The 14,806-nt window shown below is 39.9% G+C and overlaps 1 protein-coding gene across 1 annotated transcript; it reads right to left on the bottom strand.

Annotated features, from left to right (window-relative positions):
* Window positions 1-56: 56 nt before the first annotated feature.
* On the bottom strand, window positions 57-14,428 carry LOC148353893 (gap junction alpha-5 protein-like). Its single transcript, XM_088352034.1, has 7 exons — window positions 14,218-14,428; window positions 9,768-9,894; window positions 7,664-7,828; window positions 5,801-6,085; window positions 4,373-4,438; window positions 4,110-4,258; window positions 57-2,146 (listed from the first exon to the last, which is right to left on the bottom strand). The coding sequence occupies exons 2-7, from the start codon at window positions 9,834-9,836 to the stop codon at window positions 1,693-1,695; spliced, it is 1,188 nt and encodes a 395-aa protein (XP_088208160.1). The 5' UTR covers window positions 9,837-9,894; window positions 14,218-14,428; the 3' UTR covers window positions 57-1,692.
* Between the last annotated feature and the right edge of the window lie 378 nt (window positions 14,429-14,806).

Here is a 14,806-nt window from a genome sequence, read left to right as displayed (position 1 = left end):
AACAAGGACTAAAAGGGTCAGAGACAGTTTTCTTCCAAGCACATCAGATTGTCAAGTCAAGTCAAGTCATTTTTATTTGTATAGCCCTTAATCACAAAGAGTTTTAAAGGGCATCACAGGTTATTACACATAAGCAGTTTAGGTTATACATATGCTATAGAGTAGAAGTGAGGTTTTTTTTTTTAACTTTTTATTTCTCACACCAATTTTGACAGAGGTTTGATTCCACCATCTTACATCAACACAAAATATATACATTTGACACACTCATAAATAACAGAAGTGAGTTTTAAGCTTAGATTTAAACATTTCCACTTGTGAAAAATATATATCTTGCTTATGTTGAGGAAATAGTTGTTCTTATTTTATTTATCAAATGATTTTGGAATTTTGTTGCTAATAAATGTAATTGCACTATTTTTCTTTGCACTATTATTTCAATGCACCTACAACATATCCAGTCTCCAACCACTACCTTGTAAACGTTTGCCTAATTATCCTTTCATTCTTTTCACCTTAGTCTCTCTTTTAAGTCTATAATACGTGCTTATCCTGGAGTGCCATGTCTAATCTCGTAAACATTGTTCACTGTGTTGTTATCAATGATAACAAAGGCAGTTCAAATTCTAATTCTAATAAAAAAGTGCACAAGACTATGAATAAGATATAGCTTGCCTATATATAGACCAATGTATGCGCTTAACCAGCCTGTTGCTTTTTATAAAACTCTCTTTTCTTTAATAAAGGACAGAATGGGCTTGCATGTGATTGAAAAGGCTGGATAAAAATGGATTTTAAAAAAGTAAAAAAATAATAATAATAATAAAGGTAAACAACGTTGCATCAGAAAAACTCCACTAAAATAAAATGGTTCAGTCCATTTGATTCCTAGCACCGCTCCTGCCCCCCTCCCCGATTCTCTTCTGCTCGGCCAGTGTCACTTGCGGCATGGTCTGTGGAGATTCCGGGGTATTACAGTGAGAGTACGTTATACAGTGGTTATGCTGAACAGCTATTTTACCAACCAATACCATGACTTTTTTATCAACAGATATTAGCTGCATTGAATCGAGTGCAAGTTGCATTCGACACTCTGAGTGCTCAGCTCTGAACCTAGAATTGTCCCTGGAGCAATGGGTATTTATATCTTATTTCTCTACTTATTCTGAAATTTTGTTGATGCTAAATTTAATTGAAATATTTTATTCCACTATTGTTACAATGCACTTACAATATAGGCTAGTCTCAAAGCGCAAACATGTGAGGATTTTTTCTATTTTCCTGACATTTTTCTCTTTTTTCTCTTTTATTACGTATTTATCTCAGAGTAGCATTTCAAATATTGTTAACAATGTTCACTACTTGTTATCAATGTCAAAAAAGAAAATAATTATTTACTGCGAAGTGGTCCAAGTGTTGTGAAGTTCTTCGGCTTTGATATTGTTTGCGGCGTGTTAGAGGTATTAGGGACGGTGATTTGTAATGCTTCTCATGGTCATAACTGTGTTGATGACTTCCAGACAACCATGCTTTTTTTGTCTTTTTAAAACTTAAAAAAATGGCTTAGTCAGTTTTATGACAAGAGGGTCAGGCCCAAAGAGTGGAATTCCGCTCCAAGGCTTCTGCATGAAGGGCCTCAGTGTTGATAAGGCGCATCACAAGTTCAAGCCGGCAGCGGAATCAACCGCGTTGTCAGATGGCGAGATCGTCGGCTCGCGTTCGGCTGCTCGCGCCGCTAGTTTTGCTTAGTCTACGTTTATCCTTTGGGCATGCAACGGCATCGGCTGCACCCTGCAGCAGCCGCTCGGTGCCCGTACTATTCTGGATCCCCAAGCAGTTGGCGGCGTCGTAGCAGGCCACATCTGCAGCGCCATGCCAAGCAGCCGAGTAGCAGTCAAGTTGCAGCAGGTTTCCATCAGCGCTCGCTGCCATCTTGTGCTGTTCGGCTGCCATGTTCACAGAGTTTTGCTGATGAGCCAGCCGGTGGTTTGGGAAGGGCAGGGCTAGGAAGTGCGAGGATCCAATCACACACTGGCTGAAATCGGGTGGCGGGGTGGAGGGCGGCGACGTTGGAGATGGAGACAAGACCTGTTTGGGTTGAAGAGACTCCTTGGAGATCTCCGACTTCTTTGATGTAAAAAAGCGTCTGCAAAGTCAGAGAATATGCTTTGTTGGATATGTTTGTCAGAAAACATTATACTGTATTTGCCAGACTGTAAGGTCTGCCCAAAACCCCCAAATTGGCTAGAAACATGAGCCTTATAAGCTGGTGTGCCTTATATGCGGACAAAATGTGTTACAATTATTGCAAGTCTTGATCAATCGATAAATGTTATCACTGACCATAATTTCACAACAAGGGCTGTATGGGGGACTAAGCCGTACAAGTCTCCAGCATTTTCTGTACCACGGACCAGTTTAATGTCTCACAACATTCTTGCGTCCCGGTCCAATAATACCACCAACAATTTGGTACAATGACTAAAAATAAGTGATGATGAGATAAAATCTAAAGCCTTTTCAAGAGTCAGCTACATTGTATCCTTAGTGGTCCAGTAGAACTGGGTGTGCAACCTGCCATAATCTAAGTTGGAAGCCTGATTATTTTTGTGCAACCCCAGCTCTTAGTATAATTCTAATTCCACGCACCTTATAGTCCAGTGTGCCTTATATATGAAAAATATAAAAAATACTGTGTTTGGGGGGTTTGCTTTATACTTCAGTGCGCATTTTAGTCCCTGAAAATGTAGAATTTGCGGGAAAACATTGTATAACAAGGATACCGCAGTGTTCATTTTATCTGTGAAAAGTGATGGTTCCAGGGGACTCGCATGCTCAAAAGTCTGTGGGTCCCAACAGAGATGTATGGGTCCCCAAAATTTAGTGTTATCGAGGTTGACATTGTAAATTGGCGACAAATATATAATATAATAATAATAATAATAATAATAATTTCCTTTGTATTGTCATTCTTTGTAACAATGTACACAGAACGAAATGTCGATACACCTGACCCGTTGTAGCGAGCCGATGCAGCCGCAGCCAACAGAGGGCGCCGCCATTTTACCAATGTTATAAGTCTTAGGTATGACTCGGCCGAGGCGCGAATATTCATTCAGTTTTAATCATCACAGTTAATTGATAATACAAAGCAGTTATCACTTCAGATTTCTCACTTCACAAAAATAATGTACATTATACAAAATAGTATTGCTGAAATATTAGTCTATATATTCGTGCAGTTTTAATCATCACGGTTAATTGGTAATACAAAGCAAGTTATCACTTCAGATTTTCCAATTCATATATTCCTCGTGGTTTGCTGTCCCGCCACAGTTGTAATGCCTTCTCAAGGTCCAATCCATTATCATCCTCCTCGTAGCGTAACCAGGAATATAATTGAGTCCATTTTGGCAGAAAAGTCCTTGCTAGGACTATTCTTTTGTTTGTTTTCTCCGTCGAATCGTTGGCTTCAACACACGTGTTTTCCTTGCCTTCGCGATCTTCCAAAGAATTTCTCCGCCGCTTTTTCGTGCCGGAATTATTGCTGTTGTTATCATTTTCTGCATTAAGTTTCGACTTATTACTGACACTGAAGAAATGACCAATTTTGTGTTGATTTTCACCTAATACTAACTTTTTTCGGAGGCATACTTAGCCTTCACTTTCCCTCGATGACAACCACCACAACAATGACGTAATCTCGAAACAACGAGATCCCGTTTTCCGAGATCTGCGTGCAGACGAAAACTCGAACCGTGAGACCAAAACAACAATGGCGGATCTGCCTGATGAAAAGTTTGGAGTGCGGTAAATCTTTGTTTAAAAAAAAATGTAATCGAGTAAAAATGACAATTTTGTGTCAAAAAAGTTGCGTCCCGGGGACGCACGTCGACTTGACTCTATGCGTCCCCAGCAAAAATGATGCATCTAGGACGCAGGGACGTGGGCAAACGAGAACACTGATATCGGTCCAGATATTCAACTGAAAAAAAACAAGACATTTAATTGAAAATACTTTTATGTTGTGTAGGGGTGAATAATTCGAAATCTGTGCAAGTTTGGGAAAAAAAACAAAAGGAAAAAAAAATATTGTTTTCTCTGTGCACCTGCAGCAGTGCCTCCAGGCCAAGTGATGGAGCTCCAGCACGCTGAGGACAAGGGACACACCTGAAACGGCCAACATGAAAACAATGAAGACGTTCTTCTCTGTGGGCCGCGACACGTAACAGTTGACCAAGTGTGGACATGGCCATGCCTAACCATTCACACACACACACACACACACACACACACACACAAACCAGTGTTAGTACTTAATGGCTGAGAAATTACACTATAATCACTATCAAGCTGTTTTGTTTGTTTTTACCTTGCACACATAGAGAGGGTGGAGGAAGATTCCGTACAGAAAGTACTGAAGGCAGAGAAACACCACCTGCATGTGAGAATACACTAAAGTAAGGTTCTTTACAGAGTGAGGTGTAGTCAGGGGGATTAGCACATTGAATTTATTAAGATATATTAAATGTTTATACTGTATGTATTCAGTGTTGAAGTTCTTTTTCATTCAACTCCACAATTTTTGGACTTTCGTTTTCAAAATTGCTGATTTTTTAAAATGATAAGATAATTGTTATTATTATTACTATTACCGGTAGTATGCAACATATTACTGAGCTGAGCGTCTGCAGATGCAGTCTAAGGCAAGCAATTCTCTTGCCTCATAGCAGAGGGTGATAGTGAGACCTAGGGTTAAGATTTTGCCCGGCATTCAAGAGCAAATCGAAATTACGATAATTTCCAGACGGTACAATTATAAGGCCGAGTGCTCGATATGGACAAGTATACACTCTGTGGTACTGCATTAAGCAGTGAGCGCAGATACAAAAGCCGGGAAAGGGTTCATGCAGTGTTTTGCTTCCTTAATTTTAGAACAAGTTTACATCCTCTAGAAAGTGTTAGACTGCCTTGAGAAGGGCCTTTTTTTCTAAAAGAGGGAATTCATCACTGCTGAGGAGAAAAAGCTTCCTGGCAACAAGCCCATGCAAGATTTTCTAACATTAGCATTGTGTGCTAATGCCAGCAGTGACTACAAAGTAAAGCCACTGCTGTTGTTGTTGTTGTTGTTGTTGTTGTTGTTGTTGAGTCACTCAAGGCGCCTAAGGATAATCCTTAGTAGCTAGACTCGCTTGTGGGAGGCTCCGTAGTTCTCCGAAGGAGAATCCCAGCTGGCGGTGGTATCGGGCAGACTGGAGTGCAGGGCACCGTAGCCAGAGATGCTTGGCCGATTCCACTATTGTCACAATGCACTTACAATATAGCTGCTGTTGTATCATACAGAGAATCCACGCGCATTCAATTCTCATACAGTTATCAACTGCCGACTTCTTCCACGGTAAGTGCTCATGATAATATTGCATTTTATTTTGTTAATATTATCTTATTTATCTTATCATTGTGTGTTTATGTACAAATTACTGTTTAATTGGCTTTTTAGTAATCAGGGATATGCTTACAGCTTTTTTAGGGTTAATTTGGGTGATTTTGAATGGCTGGGAATGGATCAATTGATTTTCAATTATTTCTTATGGGGACATATAAAATAAAAGAAATTCGAGATATATGCTCCATCCGGGGACATATTAATCTCGTTTGTAAAAGGGGCCATTGTATCCATTTTGGTATCGATTTTGCTACCATCTTGGTCTGGAAACTTTACTTTGAAAAAAAGAACAACTGATACCAGCAAGATGCAGCGGCCTACAATAAGCTGCAAACAGAGTAACTATTCACCTACCTCCATGATGCTCCTGATAAGGATGCTCAGCACGTACGTCTGCAACAGTGCCCCCTTCAGGCGCACCTTTCCAGAGGGCCGCAATTTCTTGGCCTTTTCCGATTCCTTGCAGTCTTTGTTTCCCTGCTCCTCATCCTCCTCGCCTCCCCCTGGGTCATCTGTGTCGTCCTCCTCGCCCGGGTCGTCTTCCTCTCGGCTGCGCCGTTTCTCTTCCCGGCGCACGGTGTGCATTGCGTGGCCCATGTAAACCAGGCTGGGCGTGGACACAAAGACGATCTGCAGCACCTGGAGGGACAAGTTCAAAAGCTTCTGAATGCTCAACATTTGACAGTATTGACACTTGACAACAACATGTACTACAACTAAGGGTGGGCGGATCGATCCAAATCAATATTCTCAACATTGAGCAAGTACCTGGATCTGATCCATACTATCCTCCTTATATCGATACTGCCTTCCATCTTACTATCACAATAATAATGTTGTCATAAGATCATACACACATTATACCTTTACATTTGATCCAATTGATTTCACTCATTTGCACAATATGTGGAAAGGCATTCAGGCCATCACCAGCTACAAGCCAACAACCACCCCAGTGGGGGACACTAGCATGGACTTCCTGAATGACCTCAACAACTTATTTGGGAGGTTTGAGGCACAAAATGGCACCCATGCAGTGAAAGCGGTTCCACATCAGGACGAAACAGCACTCCTCCTGGACTCAACTGACGTGAGGAAGACCTTGAAAGGGTCAACACACGCAAGGCTCCAGGCCCTGACAAAATTCCAGGGCGGGTCCTTAGGGAGTGCGCCGATCATCTGGCTTGTGTCCTAACAGACATTTTCAACACCTCGCTAGACCAAACCATGGTACCATCATGCTTCAAGATTGCCACCATCATCCCAGTGCCAAGGAATCCCCAGATCTCATCACTGAACGACTACCGGCCCGTTGCACTGACTCCTATCATAATGAAGTGCTTTGAGAGACTGGCTAAAGAGCACATCACCTCCAGTCTCCCCTCCTCACTGGACCCCGTTTAGTTTGCCTACCGGACAAACTGCTCCACCGGGGATGCCATCTCCTCTGCTCTTCACCTGAGCCTTACACACTTAGAGGAGAAGAACACCCATGTGCAGATTCTATTCTGGGACTTCAGTTCAGCATTCAACACCATCATCCCACAACCCTTGGTAGACAAACTGAGACTCCTGGGCTTCGACACCCCCCTGCCGAACTGGCTGCTGGACTTCCTCACTGACAGACCCCAGTCAATGCGGCTTGGTCAGAACATCTCTGATGTCATCACCCTCAGCACGGGCTCCCCCCAAGGCTGTGCCCTGAGCCCCCTGCTGTTCACCCTGATGACACACAACTGCTTCCCTCGATCAGCCACAAACCACATCGTGAAGTTTGCGGACGACACAACCGGGGTGGGCCTCATCAGGGACGACAACGACCTGGCAAATATATTTACCGTATTTACGAATATATAAAAGGCGTACTAGATTAAAATGCGCACTTTTAAATCTCTGGCAAATTTGGGGGTTTTGGATGCACACTATAGTCCTGAAAATACAGCATTTTAGTTGTCTTGTGACATTGTTTCACTGTAATTGTGGTTTTGTTACATTGCTGCTTTTTTGGTTTTACTTTCTTCACTTTTGTTTTGAAACAGCTGTTGTTGTTGAAGTAATTCATTTTTGTACACTGTTTAATGTTTGTACATCGTACAAGTTAATTTTTGACACAAATTGCCATACGACATGTCCAAAAATTTACAATGTATCTCTCTTAGTTTAGGGAAAACGACGTTTTGTTCTAGATTTCTGCTAACCGGCAAGCCAAACTCATACCCAGTATCGTATGTGTGCGATGGGAAAGGCTCTGTCGTAACAAACGTTCTCGCAGCCTGGTTGCTCCGTGTCACAGTTGAAGTCTTCCTGCTCGTCACCCCAAGAAGACTCGGCCGCAGTCCCCAGGACCAGGATGCGGAAGATGAACAGGATGGTTAACCACACCTGCAACCGTTCGAGCACAAATCTCCGGTTTGTTTCTTTATGACCATACAACTGTTTTTGAATCAGTACGTTGACAGCTAAGGAACATTAAGAACAGGATATTGCCAATAGTACTGTTTAATAAAGCCATGTAAATGATCACTCGACTTGAAGGAAAGATATCCTGGATGCAACTGCGACACACCATCAGTGATGTTTGCCAGGTTCATCGGGTGTTTAGGGTCTCGCAACATCAGACACAACATCAGCCGAGGTTGATCAAGCCTCGGCTTGCGTTCCAGTTGCAGTCCATGGATCTGCCCATTAGAGCTATAACCGCCTATTGGCTTTCTCTGTGGCTATACTAGTTGATTCAATGGTCTTCTTGGTTGTCCCTGTCACACGTAAACATCCTAAGACTTTGCAGGAACTGAAAATGGCCATTTCATTAGCAACAGGTTTTAATTGTGTTAACAGGTGATTTGCCTCACCATTGGATATCTATCACGTGACTTCACAATTGTATGCAAACGTGAAACTGCTCCATAGTCTGATTAATAGATTTGATTTGCTCCTTTTCAAAACAAATTAACATTGATGTAAACCTGTTATTTTTTATCTGAGGCTTTATGCGTATGCTCATTTTTCTCTTGGGATATTTTCTTCTTGATTGATTGATAGACTTATTGAACATATACCAACTCTTTATCCCAGTGCCCTCATGTAGGCACCACCGTTACCTTGAAACAAGGACTAGCAGGCACACAGGACCGTGAAAAACTAAAAATCTTGTCCAATGTGCAGAAAAATGGGTATTCATATCTTATATTTCAACTTATTTTGGAATTATTTTGTTGGTAAATACCATTGCACTACTTTTTCATTGCACTATTGTTCTGTTGCACCTACAAGTTAGACCAGTCTCCAAGCACTACCTTATAAATATTCCTAAGTTCCATGTCTAATATTGTTGTAACCAAAAACAATTGTAATTCTAATAAAAAGAAAATGCAAAATCTATAAGAGAAAAAGAAAAAAAATCAAATGAAGTGTGAGCTAATATTCATATAAATCAAGTATACAGGTAACTGGCTAACCTGCAAAACGAATTTGATGTGAATATATTGAATTCACTTGAACATTTCATTCTAAAAATGAAAAATCATAACGTTGGCAAAAAAAAGCCTCATTTGCATTTATGCATTTATAGTGTAAGCATAAAAATAGTGGTTCTGGTGTACACAAAGGCAACACAGGAAGGAACCACGCTTTTGGAGCAAGGGCTAACCGACTACAGTACTTCGATTGTGGTGAGGGACATGAATAAAGTCATCTAAAAATTGTAATGTAAAGACATTGTTTATATGCATTATGACGATGATTGTGCTGTACACCTTCCCTTCAGGTTTTTTTCAAATGCCATGTATACATGTTTAAATTTGTCTTTTTTTCAGTCATTTTAAAGGGAAAATATCCTCTCATTTTAAGCTCTTTTAAAGAATAACTCAAGGCGTTGAACCACCGTAACATGGTTATGTATTACCTTTGATGCAATGGTATTAATTTTCTCCTACCAAAAGATTTCAATTTTTTCAGGTGGTCATCCAGAAGTAAGGCGCTCACTTGGCCAAAAATATATCTTCCTAAGGCAAATGTCTGGGGCTTATTTTTAGTTTTACTCTTGTTGTGCTGGAATTTTCTCAGATGGATGATTGGGACCGAAAAAAAAAAGAAAAGAAGAAAATCCTCGACTGGGTTTTTAGTGAGGAATTAGCATTTCTAAAATTGCCAAAAGGTAGATTTGGCTAGATGTGGCTCCTTTTAACATAATGTATTTATCTCAAGACAAGATTGATACAGACACAAAATGGGAGCAATTGACTTACAATAGTCAGCAGACATTCTTCAAACTTGAGTCAAGAATTTCAAATACTGTATGTGTGTGTGTATGTGTGCACACCTTGCCAATAGAGGTGGAGTGTTCCTGAACTTCCTCCAGGAAGTTTCCAAGTAGACTCCAGTCTGCCATGGATTTCCTCGCTGGCTGTTTGGATACTGGCAAACCTTCAGCCAAACTCACTTTTTACCTTCGAGTACAAAGCAGTTGCAACTTGTTTCAAATTCGCACATCAATATTTTAATCAAGTTAATCGTTTGGTGGTAATTAATGCACTCTATGAGTATCCATGTATTTTAATGTTCTTATTCACTCGGTCTCAACATATCAATCTTTTTAGTTGTTACACAGTCTACGTTGTTCTAAGTGGTGTTCTGATTTAGAGTTGGGAGGGAGGACTTGAATTTATCAAACCACCAGGAGGATTCAGTCTGGACAAAGGACTGGGTTAAAGCTGGTGCATTGGGAATCTTCCACTGACTTAAGTGTGTCCACCCATTAGGTATATAAATGATTGTCAGCCATTTTTAAAGCACTCTTGTGAAACCACACAGCCTTGTTCTGTACTCACAACCTCAGAATATTAAGCTGTATCTATTCTGTTATATTTTAATGAAACCTCAACGGAACTGCTGACCCCAGCACATGTTTTCACCCGTCTCATCTCGCGATCTAGATGTTGATTCGATCACACAATGTAAGAATAGCTCCGTCCTTCTTCAGAACTAGCTTCTCCATATTAATATCATGATTCATTTACATAATAAGCCTCTGCCAATGGCTGGTGAAGTAGGCCGGGTTAAGAGCCAGACCTTCAGGTGAATGAAACCACAAACTTAGCTGGGATGAGAATAAAGATGAGAATTGCTGCTGTGTTGTGCTTGTCCAATAGGCAGCTGCGTAATGTTGTTATGCTAATTGAGAAATGTATGAAGTACTGCCTCCACCAGTGAATAAAGTTGCTGAGAGCAATTTTATGATTACTTGCCTTTTTTGCACACTGATGGTGCAATACCTCCAAGAACAAAGAAACTCGTCTAGCTGTCATCATGGCTGAAAATTTCAAAATTTAAATTGGCCAAATTTTGGAAATACATTAATAAGAATTGTGCAGTTTTTAGTTTTTATCATTTTTAAAGTTGCTGTTTTAATCTTTTATCGTGATTACAAGGAAGAGTTTGAATAATTTGATGCCCTCGTCTGCATAGACTCGGGAAACCCTTAGTTTGACCCGTTTTAAAAATATACATTTTGTGTTTTTCCCCATATTTGTATGACTCGACTTTCGGTTCCCACACTCATCCCCGATGCTCTCTTGGGAAGGGAAGCATTCACTCCCACATACACTCCCACATACAAACACACACATACACAACTCAATTTGCTGCTATTTGTGTACCAGCTCAACCCACTCATCTATGAAAACGTTTTCATTTGATAACATAACAGCTGCTCATGTTTGATCATTGTGAAAGGGTTTAGAAGGAGCACACGGTCCATATTATATGTTTCTTTAGCATTAATGTAGAGAGCATGACTTCAAATGCTTGATAGACAATGGCAGTTTTTGTATCTTATTGTTTTTCTTATTTATTTTTTCACAAAGGCATTTGTGTAAAGACATTTGTTAAATTAATTCAACTTTGGAAGAATGTAGTTGATATATCATTCTCCTTGTCATTTTTTATCGCCCTGAAATAAGCTTCATTTGAGATTTTTTATTGTTTTGAGGTTAAAAAAAACAGTAAACAGTACATGGACAGCAAACTAGTCCAATATATTTTTACTTGATGCTGTCTCAGTCGGATGCGGAGATTATGATTCATGGGTTCGTTACCTCCCGTCTCAATTACTGTAATGCACTACTCTCCGGTCTCCCAAAGTCCAAAATCAAGAGCCTTCAGCTGGTACAAAATGCTGCAGCGAGGCTTTCAACTAAGACAAGAAAGTTTGATCACATTACCCCGATTTTAGCTAACCTGCATTGGCTCCCTGTTGGCTCAAGATGTGATTTTAAGGTTCTGTTGGTAGAATACAAAATCATGCATGGACTTGCTCCCTCATATCTTTCAGATTTAATTTTGCCCTATGTTCTGTCCAGAGCCTTCGCTCTGAAAATGCTGGTCTACTAGTGATCCCAAGAGCCAAGAAGAGATCCGCAGGTTCGAGAGCATTCTCCGTTCGGGTCCCAGTGCTGTGGAATGCTCTTCCCCCTAAGATTAGATCTGCAACCTCAGTCTATCTATTTAAATCTAGGCTTAAAACACACTTCTATTGCATAGCATATGAATAACGTATATTTTATGTTGACAATATCTGTGTATTATTTGTTATTGCAACATCCATTGCAGCCTGGTCATCCTGGAAGGGGATTACCTCATGTGCCGTCCCTTCTCAAAGCTTCTTCATTTTCCTTATATTGAGGTTTTTTTAGCTTTTCCTTGCCCTCGTGTAGGTTTTAGATCAGGGGATGGTGTAATAATAGTATGTGGTTTGCAATAATCTGTGGTCTGTGCAGCCCTTTGAGACTCTGTGATTAAGGCCTATACAAATAAACATGACAACACTTGAATATTATTTTAATGCCCCTCAGTTCCTGTTTTGGGGATACCTTAAAGCTCTGATCCAGATCTCCACGTATACCTACTGTAGATAGGTGTGTTTGTCGGTGGGTTTGCATGTTTATACTTATGTGCATATGTTCAAGGTTTTCAGAAGTGGTCCCGAGATACTTGATAACAATATTACTTCCTAGTATAGACTATTGCTTGACCTCTAAATGTGCATGTGCGTGTGTGTGTATGTTCATAGCACTCAGCATTGTTCTCCATCCTGCTACAATTATTCTCTGTTTCACTCTCTTTTACCTTAGTAATAGTGTATGTTTTCTGTTAGGAATTAACTGGGCGTAACCTATTTACGAGCTATTCAGTTATTGAGAAATCCAAAATACAGAAACACTCTGTAAGAAACTTGAAGAAAATGCAACTAGAACAAATCCACTCTTTATTTCTGCAACTTTTTCAAGTGTGTTCCTGTGTTTGTTGTGTACAGTGTGATCTTTTTGTTTTCCTATTCAAAAATCAGCTCATTAAAAAAGGAACTGATCATATGGGATATTGATGAATGTTCTTGCTCTGTGGAAATTACCAGTTTAAAAAGAGATCTGGTGTAAAATTTGTTTGAATATGCAAAAAATTGCTCATATTTATCCATTTCGATAAGGACATTCCATTTTAATTATTCATTTTTTTTGCTTCATATTCATGTTTTTATTCTCATTTGGAGCTTCAACATAGGTGCACTCAACAAACAATATTTTAATTTGTGTGAGTGTGTATTAATGTTTAAGTGTGAAGCACACTGTAAAGCGCTTTGCAAGGTCTTTAGTGACTTGAAAAGCGCTATATAAATGCAGACTATTTACATTTATTATTTATTTGATTTTGTCGTATTAAATTGAATGCCTCATTTCATGCACAATGAAATCATCTTTCCACCTTACAACAAATCTCCAGTCAAACTAGAAACCAGTACTACACATGTTTATTCTTCCTTAAAGAGACGGTTTAATGCATGTTTTCAATGGACCAATGCAATGTGGTAGGATTAGGATTGAGTTGGATTCATACATACACATATTGTAAATGTGGCTTGTTTCAAAGAATATTCTTTTTTGTAGATTTTGTCTTTTCATTCAGAATGCGGTCAATACTTTTACGTTTATTGCCAAAATGCTCACAATTATTGTACATTATTTAAAGCAGGGGTGTTGAAGTCAAACGGATGGAAGGGACAGACACAAAGGGCCAGACAGATCAAATGATAGAAAATTTAATGACGCATATTCTAGTAAACCTAATTGGACCTACCAAAAAGCTAACAAATATTTCCATATGATGAAATAAATAAAGAAATATTATCTTTTTGGTCTAACAGTAACCATTAATTTTCAACAGGCACAAAAGACAAATTAACTTGATATAAAGTCCCCATTACATACATATTTCATGAAACAAACTGGTATTATACAGGCACCATCAGAAGCCTACCTATATTTGATGTTTTAGCAAAGGTGTGCTAAAATTACTTCAAAGACATTTTATATATTTACTAAACTTCAATTAAACTAAAGTGCAAGGAGAAGTAACGCATAATGATGACAAATACACACTGATTCCTGTTTTATGATACAAAATGGATCAAGATCATCAAATGGGCCGAAAAAACCCTTCACAGTGGCCAACGGGCCGTCCATTTGATGTATGTGATTTAAAGGGTGTATATGTCTACCATTCAAAGGTTTTATTGAACAGTCCTCCTTGTGGTGTGTTTACGTATCCTAAACAAAGTTGTGTTTTTTGCTGACCTGTTTAATTGCATGTTACCTTGTTTTTCCAAGTATAGTTTTTGCTGTGCACCCGAATAACAGTTAAGGAAGTGCCATGAGAACAAGGCCTAAAGGATGTGCATGCAAGCTTGTGTGCAGGTGTTGTAGATACACCTCACCTACCTGAGCTTCTGGATGATGTCGATGATAATGGAATTCAACTTGTGGTCTCCAAGTGAAACTTGGACAACTTGCGGCAGATATGTGTTGGTGATGTAGTTGGGACACCTGAAGAAATTCTAAACACCTCTTGGATTGGAAAAGTTAAACGCGCACACCTACTGTCACGGAATAAAGTTAAAAAGTCGTTTTCGGTCCGAAGTGAGTTGTTGGATGAGAACACACTATGTGTGTAAGAGGGGACGTTGGCGAGATGCTTTAGTAGAGCACTATCTCTCCCTCTCTCGCTCGCTCTCTTTCTCTCACAGTGGGTCTTTCCCTACTTTACTTGCCCTGGGCCGTGTCTCCGAAGGAAGTTGTCCTGGTGCCATGCTGCTGCTAACATACATGTGTGCTTGGATGCTTGCTTAAGCATTTGTGTATATCAGAGAGTGAGTTATTGTGTAGTGGTGAGTGTACGTCTCGTGTCGCGCAGAGGAAGTCATATATTGTATGAGGACACAATGGTTTCGGATCCAGGCCCAACATTCCCTCCTTGTCGCCCATTTCTTATCTTGCCACTGGTCGCCGGCACGCTAGCCTTAATGTGTGT

This window comes from Urocampus carinirostris, chromosome 13 (assembly GCF_059441175.1).
Source record: "Urocampus carinirostris isolate Australia breed hairy pipefish chromosome 13, RoL_Ucar_1.0, whole genome shotgun sequence".
Classification (NCBI taxonomy): Eukaryota; Metazoa; Chordata; class Actinopteri; order Syngnathiformes; family Syngnathidae; genus Urocampus; species Urocampus carinirostris.
This window is presented reverse-complemented; position numbering and strand designations above follow the sequence as displayed.

Coding starts and splice junctions, on each gene's coding strand:
- LOC148353893 (XM_088352034.1), bottom strand. CDS start 9,836: ATGGCAGACTGGAGTCTACTTGGAAACTTCCTGGAGGAAGTTCAGGAA. Junction 4,439..5,800: donor TTATCAGGAGCATCATGGAG/GTAGGTGAATAG, acceptor TCTCACATGCAG/GTGGTGTTTCTCTGCCTTCA. Junction 4,259..4,372: donor ACCCTCTCTATGTGTGCAAG/GTAAAAACAAAC, acceptor GTGAATGGTTAG/GCATGGCCATGTCCACACTT.